The sequence below is a fragment of the Phocoena phocoena genome, chromosome 6 (genome assembly GCF_963924675.1).
Source record: "Phocoena phocoena chromosome 6, mPhoPho1.1, whole genome shotgun sequence".
Lineage (NCBI taxonomy): Eukaryota > Metazoa > Chordata > Mammalia > Artiodactyla > Phocoenidae > Phocoena > Phocoena phocoena.
The window spans coordinates 109,789,540-109,811,752 of record NC_089224.1 but is presented as its reverse complement, the minus strand read 5'-3'; the positions used below and the strand labels follow the sequence as shown (position 1 = coordinate 109,811,752).

Here is a 22,213-nt window from a genome sequence, read left to right as displayed (position 1 = left end):
AAACTGATTCGGCTATATTTATGGCTTCTAAAGTGTTTAGGAAGATTGAAGGGGGGAGAGAAACGCAACACGGCAAAGAGAAGGGAGAGAGAAAAATAATATTGACCGCTAAACAAAACTCGTACTGTGATTCCTGACCGGCTTCCGGGAGGGGAGAGCTGGCCTCAGCCTGAGCCAGGCTGGACCTGGGACTTGTATCAGGTGGGGCTGCCTGTCCCCACCTCTTGTTTGGCCAGGTGAACTCCAGAGGGAACACCTTGCTCCTCGGTCAAGGCCAGTCTGTCATTCAGGATGCAAACGCAGGTGCAGCTAATAGGCAACTGCTACCTTGGACCCAGCCCGCCAGGGCTCCCCAGCCTCTCCCGCGTCCTTTCAGCGCCCTCAGCCTGGCCCGTCGGGAGGCAGCTCCTCAAGGTTCCCTCCTGGCTCCCTCTCATCCAGCTCTGCCACTCCCCTGAGCTGTCTCCTCTTGGCCCCATCAATCCAGTGTCCTCAGACCACGTTTCTCCTCAACTCTAGCCCTGTGTGTCCAGTGGCCGACTCTAGTTCTCCTGGCCTATCTCAAAGAAAACTCATCCTGCAGTTGTCCAAATCCAAATGCATGATTTCCACCCCCCATTCCCTCAACTCAGTCATCGCCACCAAAGTGTACCCAGCGGCTCATGCCAGAAAACCCAGGGTGGTTCTGAACTTTTCCATCTCCCTCCCCATCCAAGCCCTTTCAATCCCACCTCCTAAATATCTGCCAAATCCATCTGCTGCTCTCTATTCCCAGAACCAGCGGCCTGGTCCAAGCCACCGGCATGTCCCACGGGGAGCCCTTGTGTCCACCCTTGCCAGGTTCTTCTAGTGCCTGGGATGTTCCGGGTTCTTCCAAGGCTCGGAACCTCTGCACAGGACAGCCTCTCTGGAAACTCTCCTGCCCCCTCTCCACCTGGTTCACTCCTTTCTTTTGGAGACCAGCTCAGAAATGACTTCCATGGGGAAACCTCCCCACACCCCCGTTATTATACCCAGCCCAAATATCCTGTATCTCCCCACAGCCCAGCACCTCCTTCCCTAATCCTGCACTCGGGTGATCCTTTGACTGGGGCCTTTCTCCCCATCTAGCCTGTACATTCAATGAGGGCAGAGGCGGTCTGGATAATCTTCAGGACTGTCTCCCCCATACCCTACACGTGCCTGGGCATATCTTTGCTGAGAAAGCCAGTCGGAGGAGATACCGGACATGAGGGTCTGTGCCCAGCTGGGGTCAGGGGTGGGGCGCCTACCTCACCAGCTCCTCGTTGTAGAGGGACAGCGGGGACTCCCGGCCGAGGATGTACACCTGGCCCTTGAAGACGGATACCCGCACTTTCCCTTCCACGTGCTCCTGGGACTTGGCGATGCAGTGGCGGACGAACTCACACTCGGGGCTGTGCCAGAAACCTGCAGGGAGGAAGGAGCGAGTGTGCCCGGGAGGCCCACTGTGTGCCTGCCTCGGGCCAGGACGTGGGGAGGACTGGGGTCCAGGAAAGGCACCCTGTGCCTCACCCCGTCGCGGCAGACGTGAGCCTGGGAGGGCAGTCCCGCATCTGCCTTGTTCACTGTGGAGTTCTGGCATGACATGCACTTGTAAATGACAACAGTGAGGACCAAGCCCGCCTGCCCCTGTCCTGTGACCTTGTAGGGCTCCTGGAGGTAAGGAGGCATCCTCTACACCCTGCAATGCAGTCACCCCCTAAGGGTCAGGGGGAGGGGATCTAACCTGCTGCTTCACACCACAGACATTCAGTGGTGAAGGGGCCCCGTCCTTCACCCACAGCGGGCTCTGTCTCATCAGGGCAGCAGACCTCAAGCAAGACTCAGACATATGTTACCGGGGCCGAGCGATGGGGGTGCCCAGCTGGGTGGTGGGTTTGGGGTCAGAAAGACCAGGTGTGCGGGGCCTTCACCTCTCTGTGCCTCTGTTTCCCCATCTGCTGAGTGGGGATGACACTGCCTCGCCCTCCCAGGACGAGCGGGCTTATTGTCCATGGAGGCCCTGGGCTCAGGGGCTGCTGTGAACGCTGCTGGGAAGAGCCCCACCTCTCAGGATAGGCAGACGCCTTGGAAATAAGTGACCTGTCTTTAAAATACTGCTAATATTTTCACACGCGAAGATTTCTACAGATGAAGCACCCGCACCATGCCGAGTTCTTTACCTGGGCCAGCTCTTCGAACCCCCCCAGTCGCAGGAGAAAAACCTCTCTTAGCCTCTTCCTTTTCTGCGTGAGGAAGTTAGGCTCAGGGAATTTGAGAGACTCTTCCACGATCACACAGGCTGTAGTGGGGGGCCTGGACCTGACCTCAGTCGGCCCCAGTTCTAACAACTGTGCTTCATATGATCATTTTGGAGCTTCCCCGTCTACATCTGCGACATCCCCGAGCTGCCTGAGAAATGCGCTGCCCCCATCCCCCGTTACCCATATCTGTCCCCCAGATCCCTCAGGCCAAAGAGGGCCGTGTGCTCAGTCCCCCGTCTGCCCAGCGTCTGGACAGTGGCTCCTCTCAGTTTCTGCCGAGGGCAGGGGGGCCGTGGCCAGGGTTGGGGGAGGGACAGCGAGAGGGGTAGGGTTTCTCTGAAACGGAGCCGGGAAGGTGAGCCCACCTGGGCAGCTGTGGGGCCAGGTGGTGCGCGATCTCCTGCCCTGATAAAGGGCTGGGTCAGCCCCGGCTCCGCGGCTATTGTTGGAAGCCCTGGCCTCCAGGGGCACCTGCTGAGGCCCTCCGTGGGAAAGGGGAGCAGGCCTTCTCCACGACGGTCCGGTGGCTTCCAGACGTGGGGGAGGGGCGGGCAGGGAGAGAAGGGGTTGCGTCCTCACTCTCCGACGTCCTGCCTTTTGAGTTCACCTCTGGTTCCACCTTGACAAGCCACGTGATCTCTTTGTGCCTCAGTTTCCTCATTTGCACAAGGAGGTAATACTAACCATTCTCTGGGGGGGTTGTGTGGATTCAGTGAGAGTTTTTGCTTTCAAGATTTGAACATGGCCTCTGCCAGCCCTCACTGTATACAGGGAGACAGACACCCAGAGAGGGAGAGAACCTTTCCAAAGCCACACAGCGAGATCCAAAGTTCTCCTGACTCTAGCCCAGAGCCCCGTGGGAGGGCACACTGATGGCCACCCCCCACCATGCCCCAGTGGCTCGGCCATCTTTCTAAGTCAGGATAATTAGACCATTAGGTTCCCAGGCGGGAAGAGAGGTGGGAGATGGAGCCAGAGATATGGGGGCAGAGACCCCTGTGGGAGTGCCCGGCCTGGGCTTTATCTCAGGATCTCTCCCCTCCCGCCATGGGGGCCTTGTGCTCAGATTTCTCTTCCCAGCAGACCCAATCTGGGGTGGAGGGCAGTGAGTCCTGAGTGCCGCACTGGGGAGAGCCTGCGTGTCCCAGGCTGGGGGATGCACAGTGGGTGGGGCCTGGAGCTGGGCCAAATTCTGTACTAATCAGGACAACGACCCTCTGTGCATTATACCCACTTTACTGCTGAAGAAACTGAGGTGAGGGGAGAGGTGAGCTATACCCCCTAGATGAGATGGGTCTTGAAGCTGGGGTCATGCCAGAATGACCCTGTGGGGTGAGGCCATTGTGCTCCTGGAGGGAGGGGGTCTGTATAAACCTCATACAGGCAGATCAGGAAATTTGGGGATGGGGTGAGAGGAGGGGGAGACAGTACTCACAGTAGTCAGGGCAGCTAGGAGTGGGACCAAGGCAGAAGGGCTTCCCCGGGCCTCCGTCTCCCTGGGCCCTGAGACTACAGGGCCTCCGAGGAAGCTGAGTACCATAGCAGAGTGGTGGCTCTATCACCGGGGAGCTAGACAGAATGGAGAAGGGACCTGGGCCTGTGCCCTTTATTTTACAGGAAGGGAAACTGAGGCTCTGGGAGGAGACAGACCTACTCAATCAAGATCATAAAGCCAGCCAGAGGCAAGGCCCCATTCTCCGGCGTCCATGCTCAGAGACCATGCCAGGCAGAGTCCTGGAGGCGTTGCAAATATCCATGCATTGAGGCCTCACTATAAGACAGGCAGAACTATCCCCATTCTTCATATGTGGAAACCAAGGCACAGGGAGGGCAAGTAAGTTGCTCACGCTAATCCCTGCTCTGTAGCCTTTATGCATCCCAAATGTGAGAAATCCCATCAAACAGACCGACCCTCTGAGCTGTTGCGGGATGGGGACGGGCTGCTGCCAGAGGCCGACCTTGACATCTGTGGGAGCCTGGTCGTCAGAGGCACCTGGGCGAAGTTAATGTTAATAACAGCTACCTGGGCGGAGCCTCCACTCTGAGATTTTATTTCCTTTTAGACCTAATCACTGTAACATTTGGGGATTTAGAGGGCTCGGTGGGTGAGAGCAAGGACTCAACCCAGGCAGCCTGGCCCCACACCAAGGGCCAAGCTGTGCTCCTGACACCCAGGGCTGCCCTGTGCACACCACTGCGCCCCTTGATCACCCCTTGCTAACGGCCCCAGCCCAGCTTCCTACCCACCTCGGATCTGCTGGAGTGGCCGAGAACTTGGCCTCTGAAGCTGTCCTGTCCTGGGCTCCAAGCCGCTTCTCAGCAGCTGTGAAACCTTGGGCAAGCGTCTTCATCTCCCCTCTGTGCAGCCAAGATTAGATAATACCCGTCAGTGCCCAGCTCAGGCGCAGTGGTTGAGAGTCCGCCTGCCAATGCAGGGGCCACGGGTTCGAGCCCCGGTCTGGGAAGATCCCACATGCCGCGGAGCAACTGGGCCCGTGCGCCACAACTACTGAGCCTGCGCTCTAGAGCCCGCGAGCCACAACTACTGAGCCTGCGCGTCTGGAGCCTGTGCTCCCAACAAGAGAGGCCGCGATAGTGAGAGGCCCGCGCACCGCGATGAAGAGTGGCCCCCGCTCGCCGCAACTAGAGAAAGCCCTCGCACAGAAACGAAGACCCAACACAGCTAAAAATAAAGTAATTAATTAATTTAAAAAAAAAAAAAAAGAGAAGTGGCAGCCGATCTAGCGTGAGGAGGGAGGCTGGCGGCCTGGCCCCCTCTCGGCCTCCACGGATGCCCCCTGAGCAGAAGCAGCCCCGGCCAGGTGCCGTCCCCCCATCGCAGCCTGCCGCGTCTTAACGACTCTCGCCACTTTGTAACCAAAATCCACCTTTCAGTGTGGAAACCCCGCTGAGCAAGAGAGCCCACAGGAGACAATGTTATTTAAACACCTGTCTGTACCTGGGAAGGGGGGGACTGGGCTTCAAAGCTCCTGGGAACAATGGGAGGGAAAAATAATGCCAGCCAATAACCACCACGTCCCCTTGAAATCCCGAGATGAGTTCCAGCGATTAGGAGGTTTCAGAGGAAACAAAACCTCCGAGTGGGGGACGAGGGGAAGAGGTGAGGGCGGTGGAGGCTTCTACCAGGCAGTTACTATTACTATTAACTTTCCTGGGGTCCCTCTGACATCCAGGTCCCCATAGATGGCAGCCTGTCCCCCACCAACAGCTCAGAGGGGCTGTTCGATGTGATTTCTCAAATTAGGGAGATGTTAATGTCATAGAATAGAGTCAGCCCTTTCTGGAAAGGGCCAGATAGTAAATATTTTAGGCTCTGCAGGCCACGTGGCCTCTCTAGCAACTGCTCTGCTCTGCCAGTGTAGCTCTGAAGTAGCCACAGGCAACACGGACACGAATGAGCAACGACTTACGGACACTGAAATCTGAATTTCCGGAAATTTTCACGTGCCATGAAACAGTATTATTTTTTTAAAAATTTCCCCAACCACTGAAGAATGTAAAAACCAGTCTTAGCTCATGGGCTGAACAAAAGCAGGCAACGGGCTGGATTTGGTCACCCCTGGTATAACGCGTGGGATGGATCTGGAGTCGGGAGGACTGGATTTCTACTCTGTGGCAGCAGGTAAGGCACGGAAACTCAGTCTGGAGCCCAGCCCACGCTCCACACATGGGCTGGGCATTCGGCCGTCCCGGTGGCTTCCCAGTAGGGATCTGGCCCAGGCGATGCCCAGGCCCGGGGCCCCGTTCTTGGTTAACGTAGGCTTTCCCTTGCTTGCGGCAGTTCTTGTAGCGGCTCTGGGTTCTGCCTGGAAACAGGCTGACCTGGGCTCAAACCCAGCTAGGCCACATCCAGTTGTGTAACTTTATATAAGCTCCCTTTGCTCGGAGACTCAGTTTCTGGCCGCAGCTCTCTTAGGAAACTTGGGAAGCCCCCTAGGATGACTTGTGTTCCCACACAGTGCCAGGTACCCGGCACGTGCTGGATAACACTTGGCAGCCATAGGCATGACACAAGATGCTTCCCTGGCCCTGCGGCCGTCATGCGGGTCGCAGGCGGCGGAGGCAGCGGGACAGCCCGGGGAACCGGTGCATTTCCCTCCACACCTTGTGAACAAGGCAGGTCCCGACGTCCCCTCCTCGCTTCCTCGTCCCCTGCCCTCTCTCCACCCCCCTTCACCCGCATCTTCCGGGGGCTCTCCAGCAAGTGGCAGTGGGCAAGGCGGGACTGGAGGAGGGTGCCCCTGGGTGAGGGAGGGGAGGAGAGCAGCTGCAGGGTCAACGTACCCGTGTACACCAGCTCGGCGAATTTCAAGCCCAGGCCTTGTTTGATTTTTCGCACTTCCCGATCCATGGTGAAGGCCTCGATGTCTAAATGAGCGTGGTAAAGGATCGTCCCCGCTGGGGTCTCGTAGATACCTAGCCATTTTTCCAGGCAGGGGGAGAAGAAGAAAAAAGAGAGAAACGCGTGAAACCCAAAGTGTCAGCAAATGACAAAAAGAGAAAAATAATAATGACTCGTCTGACAGGAGACAAGCCAGTCGGACCCATTCACTCCCAGCTTGCCGCAAAATGCATCCGTCATTATGTTCATGCTGGGGCCACGACAGTCCACTCTGCAGCTTGTGGAGAAAATGTCTAGATGCCCCGCTTTGAAGAGGCCCTCAGACGTTGGAAAATAACAGGGTTTCAGAGCTGCTCCCCCCTCCTTCCCAACTCGTGCCCACCGGCCCGCAGCTGAAAACCTGTAATTAAACAGAGTCTGGTGGAGCCCAGGGTCCCGATGTCCCTTCCTGCCTTCCACCAGGGAGCCAGGGGAGGGGACGGCTGTGCACACACGTGCCACCTTCAGCCGGCGGCCCCCCTGCAGCTGTGTCTCTGCAGAGAAATCCTGACTGCCTTGGTCACCTGTGCTGACCCCACTGTACAGCCGGGGAAACTGAGCCCTGGAGGAGAAGGGACTTGGCTGAAGTGGAGCTGGGAACCGAATCTAGGCCCCCGAGTCCCTGAGCAGCGCTGTCTGCTGCCCTGTGGACCAGCAGGTGATGGGGGCCAAACCCAAAAGGTCATGGGAAGACGGTCTTGCTAGGTCCCCTCCCCACCATCTCAGGCCCAAACCCTCCATTTGCTAAACAATCTGCTTGAAGTGCATGGTCTCCAAGTGACAAGGGGCGCCTGGCCCTGGCTGAGTGTAGCCCTGAGAGGAAGGTCTTATAAGTAGCACCACCCCAGATTTGGGGGCACTAAGGTTCCAAGAGGCAGGATGGCCCCCGGGCACATGGCCGGGCTCCCTCTTCCCAGCAGTGCAGCCTCGTGAATCAAGTTCAGGTGAGCACCTTGGATAAACCTGCCCCGTGTCTGCTGTCCCGATGGAGGGCTAATAACCGCCCCATCCCCACAAATGCCACCCCCCAAAGTCCGTTTCTTCCCACCACATAACACTAACAGCATTAAAGGGGCAAGTTTTCAGTTATCCTCAAAATTTACCGCCATCGTCTTTCCACAGAAAGGATTTGTACACCCAGGCTCATGGCAGCATTATTCACAAGGGCCAAAAGGTGGAAGCAACCAAAATGCCCATCAACAGATGAGCGGAGAAACAAAGTGAGATAACTACACACAGTGAAACGTTCAGCCTTAAAAAGGAAGGACGTTCTGACACACGCTACACCATGGGTGAACCCTGAGGACAGGACACTCCGCGAAATAAACCAGTCACCAAAAGACAAATACCGTGTGGTCCCGCTTACGTGAGGCTCCTAGAAGAGTCCAATTCATAGGAACTAAGCAGGATGCTGGGTGCCAGGGGCTGAGGAGGGGAAATGGGGAGTTAGTGTTTAACGGGGCTTCACTTTGGGAAGATGAAGAAGTTCTGGAGATGGGGGGTGGTGATGGTTACACAGCAACGTGAATGTTGTACTTAAGGCCACTGAACTGTACGTTCAAAACAGCTAAGATGGTAAAGCTTTATGTTTTCTATATCGTACCACAATTTAGAAAAATGCTTTAAAAAACCCCCAAAACCAGAAAGGAGATTGTTTCAACTCTGAAGTCCAAAGGGGACACGGGCAAGACTGTGTCTGATGTGAGTAGCCAGAAACTTTCACCCTAGAGAACTTTTCTAGTCTTTAATCTTTAAGTCTGGGAACCACAGGAATGTCAGGGCCCTTGAGGATCACCTGCGTTCTCCTAACTTAGCTGCAAATGCTGTATTCGAACAGTCTGAGGTGGAAGCTCGGCATATACAATCGAAAACGATGTCCCACTGTGGGGAGCAGAGGCCCCTCTGCAAACCCTGGGCTCCACCAAGCGGTCCTTAAAATGCTAATCTGGCCCAACATACCAGTTGCACAGATGGGAGGACAGAGGCCCGGGGGAGGGACATGACTTGCCCAGGGGGAATGGAACCTGCGTCTAGGTTTTCCATCTCTGCTCCAGGTTGCCTCTTAGGGCCTTTGCCAAGTGATCCAGCGCTCACCAGGCATGAAAAGGACACCCAGGTCTGAGGTGCTGTGGCCGAGGAAGACCCTGGGCTGTTCCCAAGGCTCCGAGGTGTTCCCTAGTGGAAAAGAGCCTCTTGGCAGGGGCGGGGGGTGAGTCTCTCATCTGCAAACGCCCGATATCCTGGTCTCGGGGGACATGCACATCAAAGAGACCAGGAGCCGATGTGGTTACAGTCTACCTGTCCTGTTTCACTTGTGTGGCCGCAGCTCTTGGGCCACCTCTGCTGTCCTGAATCAGTTGTGGGAGTAAATGCCTCCCCAGTAGGAAAACACCCACATCCCCAAGTTTATGCACCAGGCCCAAGCCCTCGATCCTCTGGGGAGTTCCTCCGGCCCTCACTAGGCCTCGTCGTTACCCTTACAAACATGGTTCAGACAGGCTCCGTCATCCACTTCTGCCAAACGGCTCAGAGACACAACCCAGAAAGGGCTTAGAAAGGTTGATGGGGTTGGAGTCAGATGGGTGGCCGAGAAAATGATAGCCTGAGGGGGGCGGTGCAGGGACACAAGAGAAACTATGAAAAGAAGACAAGAATTCAGCACAGGACTTGGGGCTGCTCCTTGTGGGGACAGTATGGTGGCACCAACAAGTGGCTCCCAGTGGCCCCAGGTCACTGAGAAAGGCCTGATGGTTCAGCAGTGTGCTTCCAAAGACAGAGATGTGCAGAACTTTTGAAAAGATCTGCCTCCCCAAAGATGGCAGAAATGACCTCAATGTGAAAGGAGCAAGTTTTCCATTACCCCATAAACTTTATCACCAAGAGCCACCGAAAGCAAGACAAGAACAAAGCCCTATTTGTCTTCTCATCCTAGTATATACTAAGAACTCAATATAGATTGGACTAGAAATGGGCCTTCTGCTTCCCCCTCATAATTACTTTTGCCACATTTTGTAAAAATGCAGAAACTTTCAAAGCCTTCCTTACGCTGGCAGGCACACACACTCACAACGGCAGGCCAATAGCAGGGGCCCTCCTCATTTTCAGCTCCTGGAGAACCTAGCTGCCCCCTGCTCTCCTGTCTTCATCTGGCCAGCTGTGGGCAGGGTGCAAGGTGGGTTTGTAGGGCCGGAGCTGTAGACCAGAAGTCCCTCGGAGAGTGCTCAGGTCAGCTCTGCTATGTGACCTTGGCCCACCTCATTCCCCTCTGAGGCCCCGGCCGCCTGTCCGGAAAAGAAGGTTGTAAGTGTCTGCTGCTTTTCCTCCTAACTTCCACCGACACCTGCCCGAAGGTGGGCACCCAGACACTGTCCCCCAGTGCGTACTGGTGGTTTTGTCTCTGGAACACTGTAGCCAGCTCGCTAGCACCACTTCCCCGCAGTCCAGAGAGGGAACAGCACCGGTGGTTTGCAGGGCGAGAGGACATCCATACTTTCCATTGAGGAAGAGCTATGCTTGCCCTAGGGACCCCCCGCTACTGCCCCACCTTAGAGGCTCCCCAGAAAAAGAGCAGAGAGTGCCTGGTGGGCAGAGTCACCCATTCTTGAGCCCTTAGAACCAGCCTCACAGCTGTCAACCCTCCAAGGCTGCCGCAGGAAGAGTCACAGGCGAGAAGAAAGGCTACAGCCGTGAAACACACCGGCACGGTTAATATTCCTGTTCCTTTTCTTAGAAGGTGTTAAAGTTAATTGTGACTGATCAAAAAGCCTGTTTTTTCAGGTTGCTGCTGTGGGGTGTGTGTGTGTGTGTGTGTGTGTGTGTGTGTGTGTGTGTGTGTGTGTGTGTGTGTGTGTGTGTGTATCTTAAAGATCTTCCCTCTCCTCTCCACAGGGGTAGGGGGTACAGATGATTTCTGTGTATTTCTTCTGGAAAAAGAAATGATTTTAAGAAAACCAGTGACAGAATCCTGATGCTAAAAGACGATGGATTTGGGGCTTTTGACAGCCGGCATACAAACCACTGCGCAAAAAGAAGGAGGAGATGACAGGTGAGTCTCGGTGTCGCTGCGGAAGAGACAGCAGACATCTTCGGAGTGACACGCACAGCAGACTCAAGTGTCTATTTTCATCTCTCCGTGTTTACAGGAAAAAGACAGAGGTGTCAGCGGTTCTCCGTGGAGCAGCCTCAATCACACCATAATTACTGCCAAGGAGCGGGTGGGGAAGCAGGGCGAGGAGCTGGGGGGTGGCCGAGGTTGGGGGAGAGTGGACCAAGGAGGAAGAGGTGGGGACCGAAACAGCTGTCACCGCTTAAATCCTTCTCGTCTGTTCCTGAGGCTGCCAGGTTAGCCCAGATTGAGCAATTTGGCAGAATTGAGTGGGACCCGCCAACTCGGCTGGGGGGCGGGGGCGGAGCTGGGGGCTAGGGCACCTGGACCAGAGCCTCTGATCCTTTGGGAAAGCAGTATCCAGAGGGAGGGATTTGGAAAGGCCAGGGGAAGGGAGCTTGGCTGGAGCCCAAGGGCTCCCCTCTTAGGTACCAGGGCCAAGGATAGAGGCGGTTGCCATGGTGAGGGGGAGGCAAGTCCCGGTGGGGCTCTAGCCATCCTCTATGCTCCTGGAACCCCACAGGCCCCATCCTGGGAATCAGGGTAGGCCTCTGAGTCCGGCCATTCCAGGCTTCTGGGAATGCAAACACCTTTGCTTCACAGGTCTCCCTCCACTCTGGAACATTCCATCTGAGTGGAGCCTCTGGGAGGCCTGGACAGGTGGACAGGAAGGAACACTTGTTCCTTCTTAGCCAGAAAGTGGAGGAGTAAGGAGGAAGTGAGGGAGGATGGGAGAGTGGGAGAGAGATGGGAAGGGTGGAGGAAAGGGGGGAGTGGAGGGGAGAACAGAAAGCAGGCAGCGAGGAGGGGGTGGAGGGGGTCGGCAGACGGGGGTGAGCCCCACACGGCAGGGCCGGGAGGAGAGGAACCAGCCGGAGAGAAGGCGAGGGAAGGACCGGTGCTGCCTCCTTCCCTGCTTCCCTCCTGCCTTCCTTGCCCCCCTTCTCCTCCCCACTGATTACATTTACTTCACTTAACTAGCCCCCCTCCAGAGTTAAAAAGATAATGTGATAATGACGATGTGAACAGCCACAATACAGCGAAAGCTACTCCATCTGCAGCTTCCCCAGCCCGCTGACCCCATGGCCCCGAGTGCTGCCGACCCGGCCACCCCAGACCCAGGGCACTAGCACTGCCCAACTTCCTACCCATCCACCGCCACCCACTCCCACCCCCAAAACCCCAAGCCCTTAACGAATTTCAATTGCGAGATTTGTAAAATCAATACAAATGACGTTTTCCCCTTGTATACCAAGGTACAAACAATAGCATTTTCCTGCTGTGCCCTCAATATAATTGACAATTAACAGCTTCTCCCGTGACCGTGACCAGTAGACCTGTGGGTGAATCCACTTCGTCCTCATTTATTGCCCCTACCCCCTGCCTTTCTTTCTCACAGTGAATTATTGGGAGTGGAGAAATAAAAAACAAGACCTCCCCCTAAAATTATGAAGCAACTTTCTTTTCTCAACCCCCAACCCAAGTCAGAAAATAGGCAAGTTAGAACTTCCAGAGGGAGATGGTGAGATCACCTAGTGCGCCCATCTTTGTTGGTGAGAGTCGTAGAGAGGGAAAGCAACTTGCCTAAGGTCACACAGCAAGTTCTTGGGACTTAGAACCCTGGTTGTCTTCCCCAAAGACTGTACCACGCTCAGGCTAAATTCTATGCTTTTAGGGACAGGCCCCCACAGGTACACACACAGTACCTGGGTAGAGTGAGGGCTGTGCTCCAGGAATCTTTTCCTCAGGTGGGTGGTCAGAAGCCAAGGGAGCTGGAACCGAGTGCTAATCTCATGACTCCCACCTTCAGTGGTGATGACGCCCCCAGTTCTGGGGAAAAGGTAGGAAGTCTACCATCCAGGCACAGCTCATGCTATGGGTCAACAGGTCTCTGATCTGCACCACAACCCATTTCACAGATGAAGAAGTTGAGGCTCAGAGAGGCTATGTTGCTTTCCCAACGGTGATGGAGCCAAGATGGGGAGTCAAGGGTGGTAAACAGGGCCTGGCCCCTGACACCAGCCCTTCAATGTGCCTTCCCAAGGTCTCCAGGGGGTCGGTCAGCCTCAGCTGACCACCCAGGTGGCCACTTGGGGCTCCTCCTACCTTCTCTACCACTCCTGCTGGAAGGCTCCCACTCCACTCTGTTCCACGTTCTACCAGTTGAAGCCTATTCTCCTGCCACCTCTTTCAGGATGTCTTCCCAGATCAGCCCAGTTCGCGCCTTTATGACTACCTCCTTCCGTTCAAGTTCACTTGCGTGCCATTTCACAGAGTGACCTCAGGCCAGCCCTTATCTTTCCATTGTCAGCAGCACTGATCTACATCCACAATCAATTAGTGATGCCTGCTTTGGGCGTGGGAGGGACGTGACAATAGGCGCAGAGTGGACATCTCTGAGCCACTCGGAAGGTACCCAGAGGGCACAGGCTGCCTTTGCCATTTCAGCATCCCTGTGGGGCTGCTGCCATTTATGAAGTTCCTCTCCTGGGCCGCTTCCTGCTATTACACATGGGCTGGAACCCGGATCTAGCAGAGTTCAAGCTCTCAGCCCTCCACTCCATGCCTCTCTGTGTCTGGACATCAGTCCTGGTCCTGGTGCCTGTGACTTTGAGCCTTGGTTTCCCTGCCTGTAAAATGAGGGTGCTGGTCTCTGGTTCCCCAAGGTCCCTCCAGGGTCTGCCTTGTATAGTTTGCATAGTGCTGGCTCCCAAGGGCAGACTGAGACAGAGCGACATTTAATCAGATGTTAATATAGGTAAGATACAAAGGGAAGTGAGGATAAAAGGGAGCAGCTAATTAGTGATATTGTTCTCCACAAGGCCTTCCCCAGAGTTTCAATTAAGTTGTTTCTCACAGAGTATATGTGTGTCCAAGAGGAAAAAAGACACGAAAGAGGGAAAGCCACTTTCCTTCCTTCCTCCTCTTCTGAGATAAATTCAAACAGGTCAGAGTCAGAATGATCCAGCTCCCATCCCCATGCCTACCGCATTACATCTGGGGAAACTGAGGCCCAGAGATAACAAGTCCAAGGTCATCTAGCAAGACACAGCAAACCTGGCATGAAAGCCCCAGCATCCTGCCTCCCGACCAGTGCCCTTTCTAACCGCTGAAATCCAGCCATCGGCTCTCTTTGGATTTTAGAATCTTAGTAAAAACACCCTGAAAGACAAAGGGCCATGGCTATACCCTGGCCTGGTTTAAACACCTGCCCACACAAGAGGCTTCAACCCCACCCCCGGTGCTTAAAGACTCGAGTGCCCAACCCAGGGACTCTGACTGCTGAAAGCTTGCCCCTGCATCTTGAAGTCCGGAAGCACGCAGTGTTGCTTTACCACTGGGGAACAGGAGATCCCCTCATATGGATGGGGGGAGGGTGTGGTCCAGACAACACGATGAGTGACCGATAGGGACCCATGGGGCTCTGCTTACTAAGAGGAGACAGAGCCCCTGCTTGGGGACCAGGCTATCCTCCCTCCAGGCCCAGCCAGAGGTGGATATGGGCCGGGCAGCTTAGCCAAGGTGGCAGCCACTCAGCACCAAGGCAGAGCCCCGCCCCCATGCCCTGCCAGACCCTTGAACAGGCCCTCAGGCCCTGGCTGGCTCACAGCGCCCACCCCTGGCGGGATTCCCACCCCACCAGACCAGCTGGCCTCGTCAACAGCCTTAATGACCACGAAATCAGCCCTGCATGGTCTGCCTCTAGGCCTGGCCGACCCGCCCCAGGGCCACAGGAGAGCACGACCTCCAGGCCTGGCCCCCGTCTCCTCTCTCCTCTGAGCCTCTCCCTGCTCCTGGGACAGCTCCAGCTCTTCTCGTGATGCCTTCAGACATCAGTGGCCAAGGGCCCCTCATTCCCACTTCCCAGGAGGGAAACAGTCTGGCGGGGTGAAAGGACTTGCCCAAAGTCAGCCTGGGAGGAGCAACACCCACATGTGACTGGGGTGTCAGGGGCCGCTGGGAGCCGAGGCCTGCGCCTGAGGCTGGCGAGCGACTTACCCCGGGACTTCATGCCGATGAAGCGGTTCTCCACGATGTCGATGCGGCCCACACCATGCTTGCCCCTGTGGGGAGAACCGGCCACTCAGGGTCACAGGCAGGGCGTCAGGCACCATCTCGGGATCCAAGACTCAGAGGACATGTGAGCCAGGCCCCCTGGTCTAACCACCCATTGGACAGATGGGGAAACTGAGGCCCAAGGAGGGAAGGGCTACCCTAGGACACACAGCAAGTTCAACGTGCAACTTCCTTTATCTCTGTCCTGGGCCTCACGTGGCACCCAGCCCTATCCACTGCTCATCTTTCCTTCTACCCTGGTCTCAGATGCAGTAGAGAGCTTGGAAGTTCGGTAGACCCCTGGGGTTGTTACCTTCCAAGGCTGAGGGCCACCAGGATTCTCCCACGGAACCAGAGGACCCCATGGCTATGGGGCTGTGCCGAGGCTGACTGCAGGACACTGGCCTGTCCTCCCTGGCCCCTCAGCCTCAGGCTGGGACCATCAGCCCCCCCACAGTGGTCTGGGCTGGTGCTTGCCCAACATGGTGGCTTCCCAGGAGGCCGGGCAGGGCTGCGGGCACTCACGCGACTTCATTCAGGTACAGGAAGAGCTCCAAGGCCGTGCTGTGGGTGGTGCCGTCCCTGACGTTGGTCACCTTCACTGGGACCCCTAGGGCAGGAGGAGAGGGCAGTGGGCCCGTGGCTGGAGCTCAGCGGACGAGCCTGTGCCTGCTACCCCGCCCCTTCCCTCCACCCGAAACGCCTTAAATGGATGTGACAGATATGGACTCCAAATGACTCCTTGAAAAGCCCTGTGCAGGTTGAGGCCTGCTGGGGAGAGAGAAGGGGAGAGAAAGCCCCCCAGAATGAAAGGGAAAATGCAATAAAAACCTCTCCCCCACCCTTCCCATTCTCTTTGCTCCTTTTGCATTTAGGGGCTGTGAAATTGGAACCAGGCCCTGAACTAATTGAATTTCACGCTCCACCATTGTCTTAGGAGGCAGTAACCGGGAGTACCTTCTGTCCCACCAGTTACGGGGCGGTGGGGGGGAGCGCCTGGCTGAGGTGCGGCTGAGCTCACACACACACACACACACACACACACACACACACACACACACGCACACAAACACGCGCGCGCGCGCGCGCACACACACACACACACACACACAGCCCCGGCCACGTCTGTCAGGCGGACCCCCAAGCCCCAACCCTGTACCCCAGACCCGCACACAGCCATCTGATTGATGGGGGTGAAATGATGCCCGCGCCAGCAGGCAAGGTGCTGGAGGCGTCTGCATTCTGAGAAGTTGGGTCTGGGGTGGCAGGAGGGCAGGAGGGAGGCAGCCGCTCGGGGAGGGAAGGGCCAAGTCAGGGGAGGTGGCTGGAGGGGGGCAGTGTGTGGGTTCGGGGTTGACTTTGAATAGCAAGGGGCACTTTCTCGAGCGGTGTGAAATGAGCAATAAATGTATTAGAGGACTAACAAGAGAGCTGTAACAGTGACAAAGAAAAGCTGTTCAAAGTTGGCGGCTAATCCCCCACCCATCTGCCCAGCTCATTACCATGTAGCCGGCCATCGGGTGCCAATCAGGCCTCAATAGTGGCTTTCGAGTCTTTATTAGCCAGGGGCCGCTTGGAGGGGCTTCGCTCAGGGGCTGTCAGCCTCACCATTCTTAACCCCCATTTCCAGGGGTTTTATAACTTGGTTGTAAATTGCTATTAAATGTAAGTCTGCCCGATAATGAACCTTAAGCCCCTCTCGCCACCCCCCGCCTCTCCCCTCTCCCTTTCTCTCCCTCCGGGTCCTATTATGGCCCTCGCGGGGCCTTGGATGGGGCCTGCCCCAGAGAGGAGCGGACATTGTTGGTGCTGCTGCCGGAGAAAGCCTCTTAGCCTTTAAAATAGTTAATAATTAGATTAAAACTTCAAATAAATTAACTAGAGAGTGAATGGGGAGTAGCCGAGGAGGGTTCCTCCCGTCTACTTTTTTCTTTTTTTTCCAGACAGTCCCCAGACCATTAAAATGGATCACGTTTCTTCTCGGGCTCAGCCCTCGGAGCTGCCCTATTCCTGGAGGAAAGGGGGTTAGAGCCTGTGTTCAGGACCCCTATGCTGCCTCCTGCCCACCCTCACCGCCCTCCCAGTTTTCCGGGGGACCTGGGGTGGGGCGGGCTGCCTGGGTTCATCTCACCGTCTTCTCAGAGATGATGCCCAAAGAGGCCCCACGCCAGCACAGCCCTGGGGCAGAGAGAGTGGGCCTAAGATGGACTTAGTGCTCCAGCTACCTTTAGGGGCCTTAGACTAAGGGCCTTTTGGTCCCCAGGGGGCATGAAATTCAAGGGTTTGAACTGATAGCGGCGGGGCGGGGTGCAGGGGGAGCGATGAAAATGCCCATTGACTTGGTCGGGCTCTTGGGAAAGGCCGGGAGGAGGCCGTTTACTAAAGTACCAACAGGCTTTTTTCCCAGCGCCTCACTCCATACCCCGTGCTCGGCACCTGCGAGCATCCTTTCTGTGGCCCATTTTACAGGCGAGTGAGCCTGAGGCCCAGAAAGGTGACGCTGGTTGTCAAGGTCACACTGGCAGGTGAGAGCAGGGGATCTATCCGGGGGCCCCTGCGTGCCCCTCCCCATCCTCCGTCTCCGAGGTGCCTTGGGAAAGGCCTCTCTGCAGAGCCCCCTCCCTCCGCTCCCTCCCTGCAGCTGCCTTGTGCACAGAAGGGCCAGCCTCCCTGCCTGGGCTTGGGATGCCCTCACGCCCCCTCTTGGTTCCTCCGTCTCTGCCTCTCCGATTTCTGCAGCCTCCTGGAAAAGTCCTCTCCTTGGACACTCTGAGCCCTCACCTTGAACCTGGTCCTGCTCCTTCCATTACCCAGCATGCCTTTCTTTCCCTCCATCTTTCAGGGCAAGGGGGTTGTCCCTGGTGCCAGGCTCAAGGCTGGGCACTCAGTTCAGGCCAGCAAACACTTCTTGATGGTAGCAGACAAGATGAGGAGATCAGGACACAAGCAAGAGTGGCAGCAGCTTTGAACCCAGGATGGGGGGTAGGGAGACGCATCAAGCAGCTAACTCAGGACTAGCTATGGGGTCAGGGGGGCCCCCGAGGCTGGCTCTGTAAGACTCATAACCGGCTGAGCACCTCTGTGGTGCAGGGCCCTGCGCTGGATACACCTCGTCCAGATCTTGTTCTATACCATGAAAACACGAGGCAGTGGATACTCTTTTATCCCCAGTTTACAGATGAGGAAACTGAGGCCAGGAAAGTGGAGTGACTTCCCCAGAGGGCCAAAGCAGTCGGCAAATGGTTGTTCAGGGGCTAGAACGCTCCCTCCAGACCTGGTGCCCACGAACTGATGGACACCAGCAGGGGGTGCTTCTTCCCAAGCCTGGAGGCTTCCACAGATCACGCCATCCGGGGAGGGGGCAGCGGGGAACATTTGAAGCCCCAGCCTGGACCCAGGCTTCCAGGAACACAGGAGGGATGCAGAGGACTCGTGCCCAGGCTCCCGGGCAAAGAGGGGAAAAGAGCCAGGGCCCCAAGAGTCCACGCCTTGGAGTCCCGACAGGCGGGCACCTACCTTTCTTGAACTCGATCTCAAGGATGTCTGGGCTGTTGGGGGCTTTGGCCGGGTCCTGGGTCTTTGTGTAGAGGCCTGGAGGCGCTTGGTTCTGACAAAAGACAGAAAGAGGTTGGAGGGCGGTGTGCCAGAGCCAAACCGTGCCATGCCGGCCCCTGGACACCCTGCCTGCAGCCTCCTGCGCCCCTCTCCAGAGCCAGGGCGCTGCTGGCACCCGCCATCCGCTGGCCAGTCCGGCAGGCCTCCCAGCCCCCCACCCGGAGCCAGCCTCACTTGCCAGGGGCCTGGGAAACAAAGGGCTCAAGAAATCAGACAATTTTTCCCCTCAACTTGATCTCATCTTTTTCTTTGACGCCCCCGCAGCTGGAGGTAGAATATAGCAGGAGGAGCCAGTCAGGCAGGAAAAGCGTGACTTTGGGGGAGCGAGGCGCTAGGCGGGCTTCCCGGGAGCGGCTCAGGCGCACACGCTCTCCCCGGCGCCCGGGAATTGGGGTTTATTCTGCAGTGACCGCAAAGCTAATGACTGCGCATGACCCCAGCAGGTGCTCTGGCGAGCAGAGCCGTCCCCGGGGTCCCCGAGGTTAATACTCACAGGGAGAAAAGAGAAGAGCAAAGCAAAAACCCATTTGAAAACACATCAACCTTTATGTATATTTTTTTCTTGGGCGTGTTGGAAAATGGGCCTCTCCCTCGTCTTGATGCAGCAGTGGAGGGGCCGCTGGCTGCCTGGAACTCTCCAAGTCCCTCCTGCCTCCCACTCCCGAGGTCCTGACCGGCCCCCCACCCCCACCCCCGCCCCCAGGCTGTGGCTTGGACACTTGCCACGGTGGGGGCCGGGGCCCTTTGGGTCTGACTGCTCAAGTCCGGCCCAGCACTGTTATCCACCTGCGGACATCCTGGGAAGTGCAGTCCCTTAAATCTTGCCTTTCGAAACCCTGCAAACATTCCCATGCCACTTTGCAACTGCAGCTTGTTCTCTGCAGCCCCATTTGGTAAGAAGGTCAAGTACTGTTACCCCACCTATGGAGGAAGAACTAGAGGCAGAGGGGGACTGTAGGTGCAACCCTGTATGCTGTGTGGAGGTGGGGGCCACATGGCCCAGGGCAGGAAGCCCACGAGGCCCTCAACAATGATGTGTTGGATTTCAGAGTGGTGGAAAATATCCCCAAAGCCAGGAGTCGAGACCTCAGGCTATGGGGTCTTGGGCAAGTTGCTTCACCAGTTCGAGCCTTGGTTTTCTCATCTGTAAAATGGGGGGAAATGATACCTGCCTTTGACTGCCTTACAATTTAAATGTATAGACAATTTTTATATTTTTTTACTGGACATGAAAATCACCCAAGAAGATGCCAGAGAGGGCCTGGTGCAAGCTGTAACCTGCCCTGCAGGCGACAGGACTGCTGGAACAGCCTCCTGGTGGTGCCACCCTCCGAGAAGAGCTGCTCCAGGAGAGGTGGGGCCCCCAGGAGTTCCTCGGATCCCTCATCTGCGGTCACTTTGCTTGCTGGTTCTATGTCAGGGTGTGACCAACCATCCTGGTTCCCATACCCTGAGAAACCCCCTAGTCCTGGGCGAACAGGGACAGGTGATCCTTCTAGCTTTACTTCTGAGCTCAGATGGGGCTGGTGATGAAGCCCTCACACCTCCAAAGGGCTGTGTGGCTTGAGGCCAGCTGCATCCCTTCATCTGTTTCCATTTGTGGGGCAGGAACAAGAACCCAGAACGGACCTCCAAGACAGACCCAAGGAGGAGGAGGGTCCTTAAGGACCTCCAGCCTGATGCCTCCATGGACCAGTTGGAAAACTAAAGCCAAAGAAGCCGCTTGTCCAAATCATACCACCCCACCCCATCGGCATGGGACTCAGCCCCGAGGACCCTAGAATCCCTATCCTGTGCTCTTTCCATCACCCCATGCTGTTTCCCAGCCGCTCTGCCAAGAAACAGCACCAGGGATGTGGCCAGAGACAGCTCGGGCATCAGGCTGGTTTCAGAGAAATGCCCGGCTCCCCAGGCCCTACTGGGTCCTGCCGACCTCCACATTCGTTGGGAACAGACAGGCCCGAGGGCCATCCTTGGCCATAAGGCAAAGCGAAACAGGGCTTGGGACCTCCGGGTGACCAACAGGACTCCAGAGCTCCTTTCCCACTTGCCCGGGGCTCCTCACCGGCTGTCCAGCCCAGCCTGAACTCAAAGCAGGTACCAGCGCTGAGAGCCCGGGCGCCTCCACCTGAGGCCGCCTCCCTCCCACCTCCACCTGTTCTGCGCCTGCCGGCCCATCAGTTCCCAAACACTTAACGGAGCCACAAACAGGATGAGAATGTCTGCATTGGAAGGAGAGAGGAGGTGGGAAGCCCTCGAGGGACCAGCATCCCAGCTCTCTGCAGTGGGAAGTAGGAGGCTTCTGACACCCCGACAGCACCGATTAAATAAAATAACTAAATAGAAATAAAGAGACATTTGCTTTGCATTCCAAGGTGGCTCACGCCTGCCTCCTTTTTACTCTCCCTCCTAAAAGCCCAGTTCAAATGACAAATAGTTTGTTGCTGAGTATCAATAACATCTATTTATCCATCCCAGCGGGAGGGCTCACTTCCAATGTCATCTTGGGGGGGTGTGTTGGGGGAGGGAAGAGAGTGAAGAAAAAAAAGAGAGCGAGAGAGAGTGGGAGGGGGGATGGGGAGAGGGCGAAAGAAAGCATGAAACAGGGCCGAGAAGGAGAAATTGAAAGCAAATGGCCCATGAACTAAACCATGATGTACAGGCATGATCGATGCTGCAAATGGTTTATTCATCCATCAGATATGGCGGGCCGGCACCTGAATGCACTCTTTCACTGTGGGCTGCATGAAGTTAAGGCAAGTAAATTTCTATCCTTCTTCGCATTAGCTGCCTCATTGCCCTTCAATCAGCCCTCATGGAGGCAGAAAATGGCTCCGCCATCTGCCTTCAAACCCTCCCCTCAGCAGGTCTCGGGCCTTTTCTGGAGAGGGGGAGGGGGCACCGGTTCCCTGAAGCTCTGTCTCCCCAGCACCTTCCAAGGGGCCCGGGGCTGCCCGGGGTACAGCGTTCCACCACCGTGGAGAGTAGTGCCCCTGGGCCCCTAGCGGCTTCCCCCTCATCCCTGGGATCTGTTGGTGGCAATGGGAGGACAGCAGGCTCCCCCGGCCCGCACCCTGCAGCGGAGCTGCCTGGGAAAGCAGGGCCACAGTGGCCAGACCCTGGGTCCCTCTGCCTGGCCCTACACTTCTCAGCGGGAATGTTTTCTCCCCCTCGACTCACACGCATCCCAGCCTTTCCTGCCTGATGAGAGGGGTCCTGAGGGAACCTTGGCTCCTTCCTCCCCAAATAATCTTAGCCGGCTTGAGGAGGGAGGGCAGGACCCCTGGCTCCATGATTGAGGCCTTGCCCTGTGCTAGGAACAGGCCAAGTGCTTTCGATGCCCCAGGAGAGAGGTGTTGTGATTTACCAGTGTTTGCATAAAGAGTCAGAGGTTCAGAGAGGTTGGGTAACTTGCCCAAGGTTGCACAGCAATAGAAGCAGAGTCAGGATTCAGACCCAGGTTTCAGATCTCTGGGAGCCAAGCACTAACTTTCCCACCTTGACTGGGTGGTAGAATCCTGAAAAATGCACTCTTTATCACTTACTTACCCATCCACTACCCTCATTTCTAATGAGGGGAGGGACCTGCACTGCCCGGCACTGCCTGAGAGGCGATTTCCCCTCTGGCCTTGGCTCTGCTCCCCCAGTCCTGAGGTGAGAGCACCACAGGCCGCTACAGAAGCGGTAGGATGGTTGCCCAGTGGGCCTGGAGCCTGGGGGACACCCACCTGCGAGCAGGCTGCCTGCCGCGCTCAGCCCCCTCCGCCGCCC

General features: G+C 56.5%; 1 protein-coding gene across 1 annotated transcript in view; it reads right to left on the bottom strand.

Moving 5' to 3' along the window:
* Positions 1–22,213, bottom strand: part of ASS1 (argininosuccinate synthase 1) — a 50,343-nt gene that overhangs the window by 4,170 nt on the left and 23,960 nt on the right. Inside the window, exons 9-13 of the mRNA XM_065878705.1 lie at positions 18,344–18,434; positions 15,353–15,437; positions 14,771–14,835; positions 6,570–6,701; positions 1,272–1,428 (exon numbers count right to left, since the gene is read on the bottom strand). Of these exons, the coding sequence (XP_065734777.1) occupies positions 1,272–1,428; positions 6,570–6,701; positions 14,771–14,835; positions 15,353–15,437; positions 18,344–18,434 (530 nt within the window). The remainder of the gene's footprint in view (positions 1–1,271; positions 1,429–6,569; positions 6,702–14,770; positions 14,836–15,352; positions 15,438–18,343; positions 18,435–22,213) is intronic.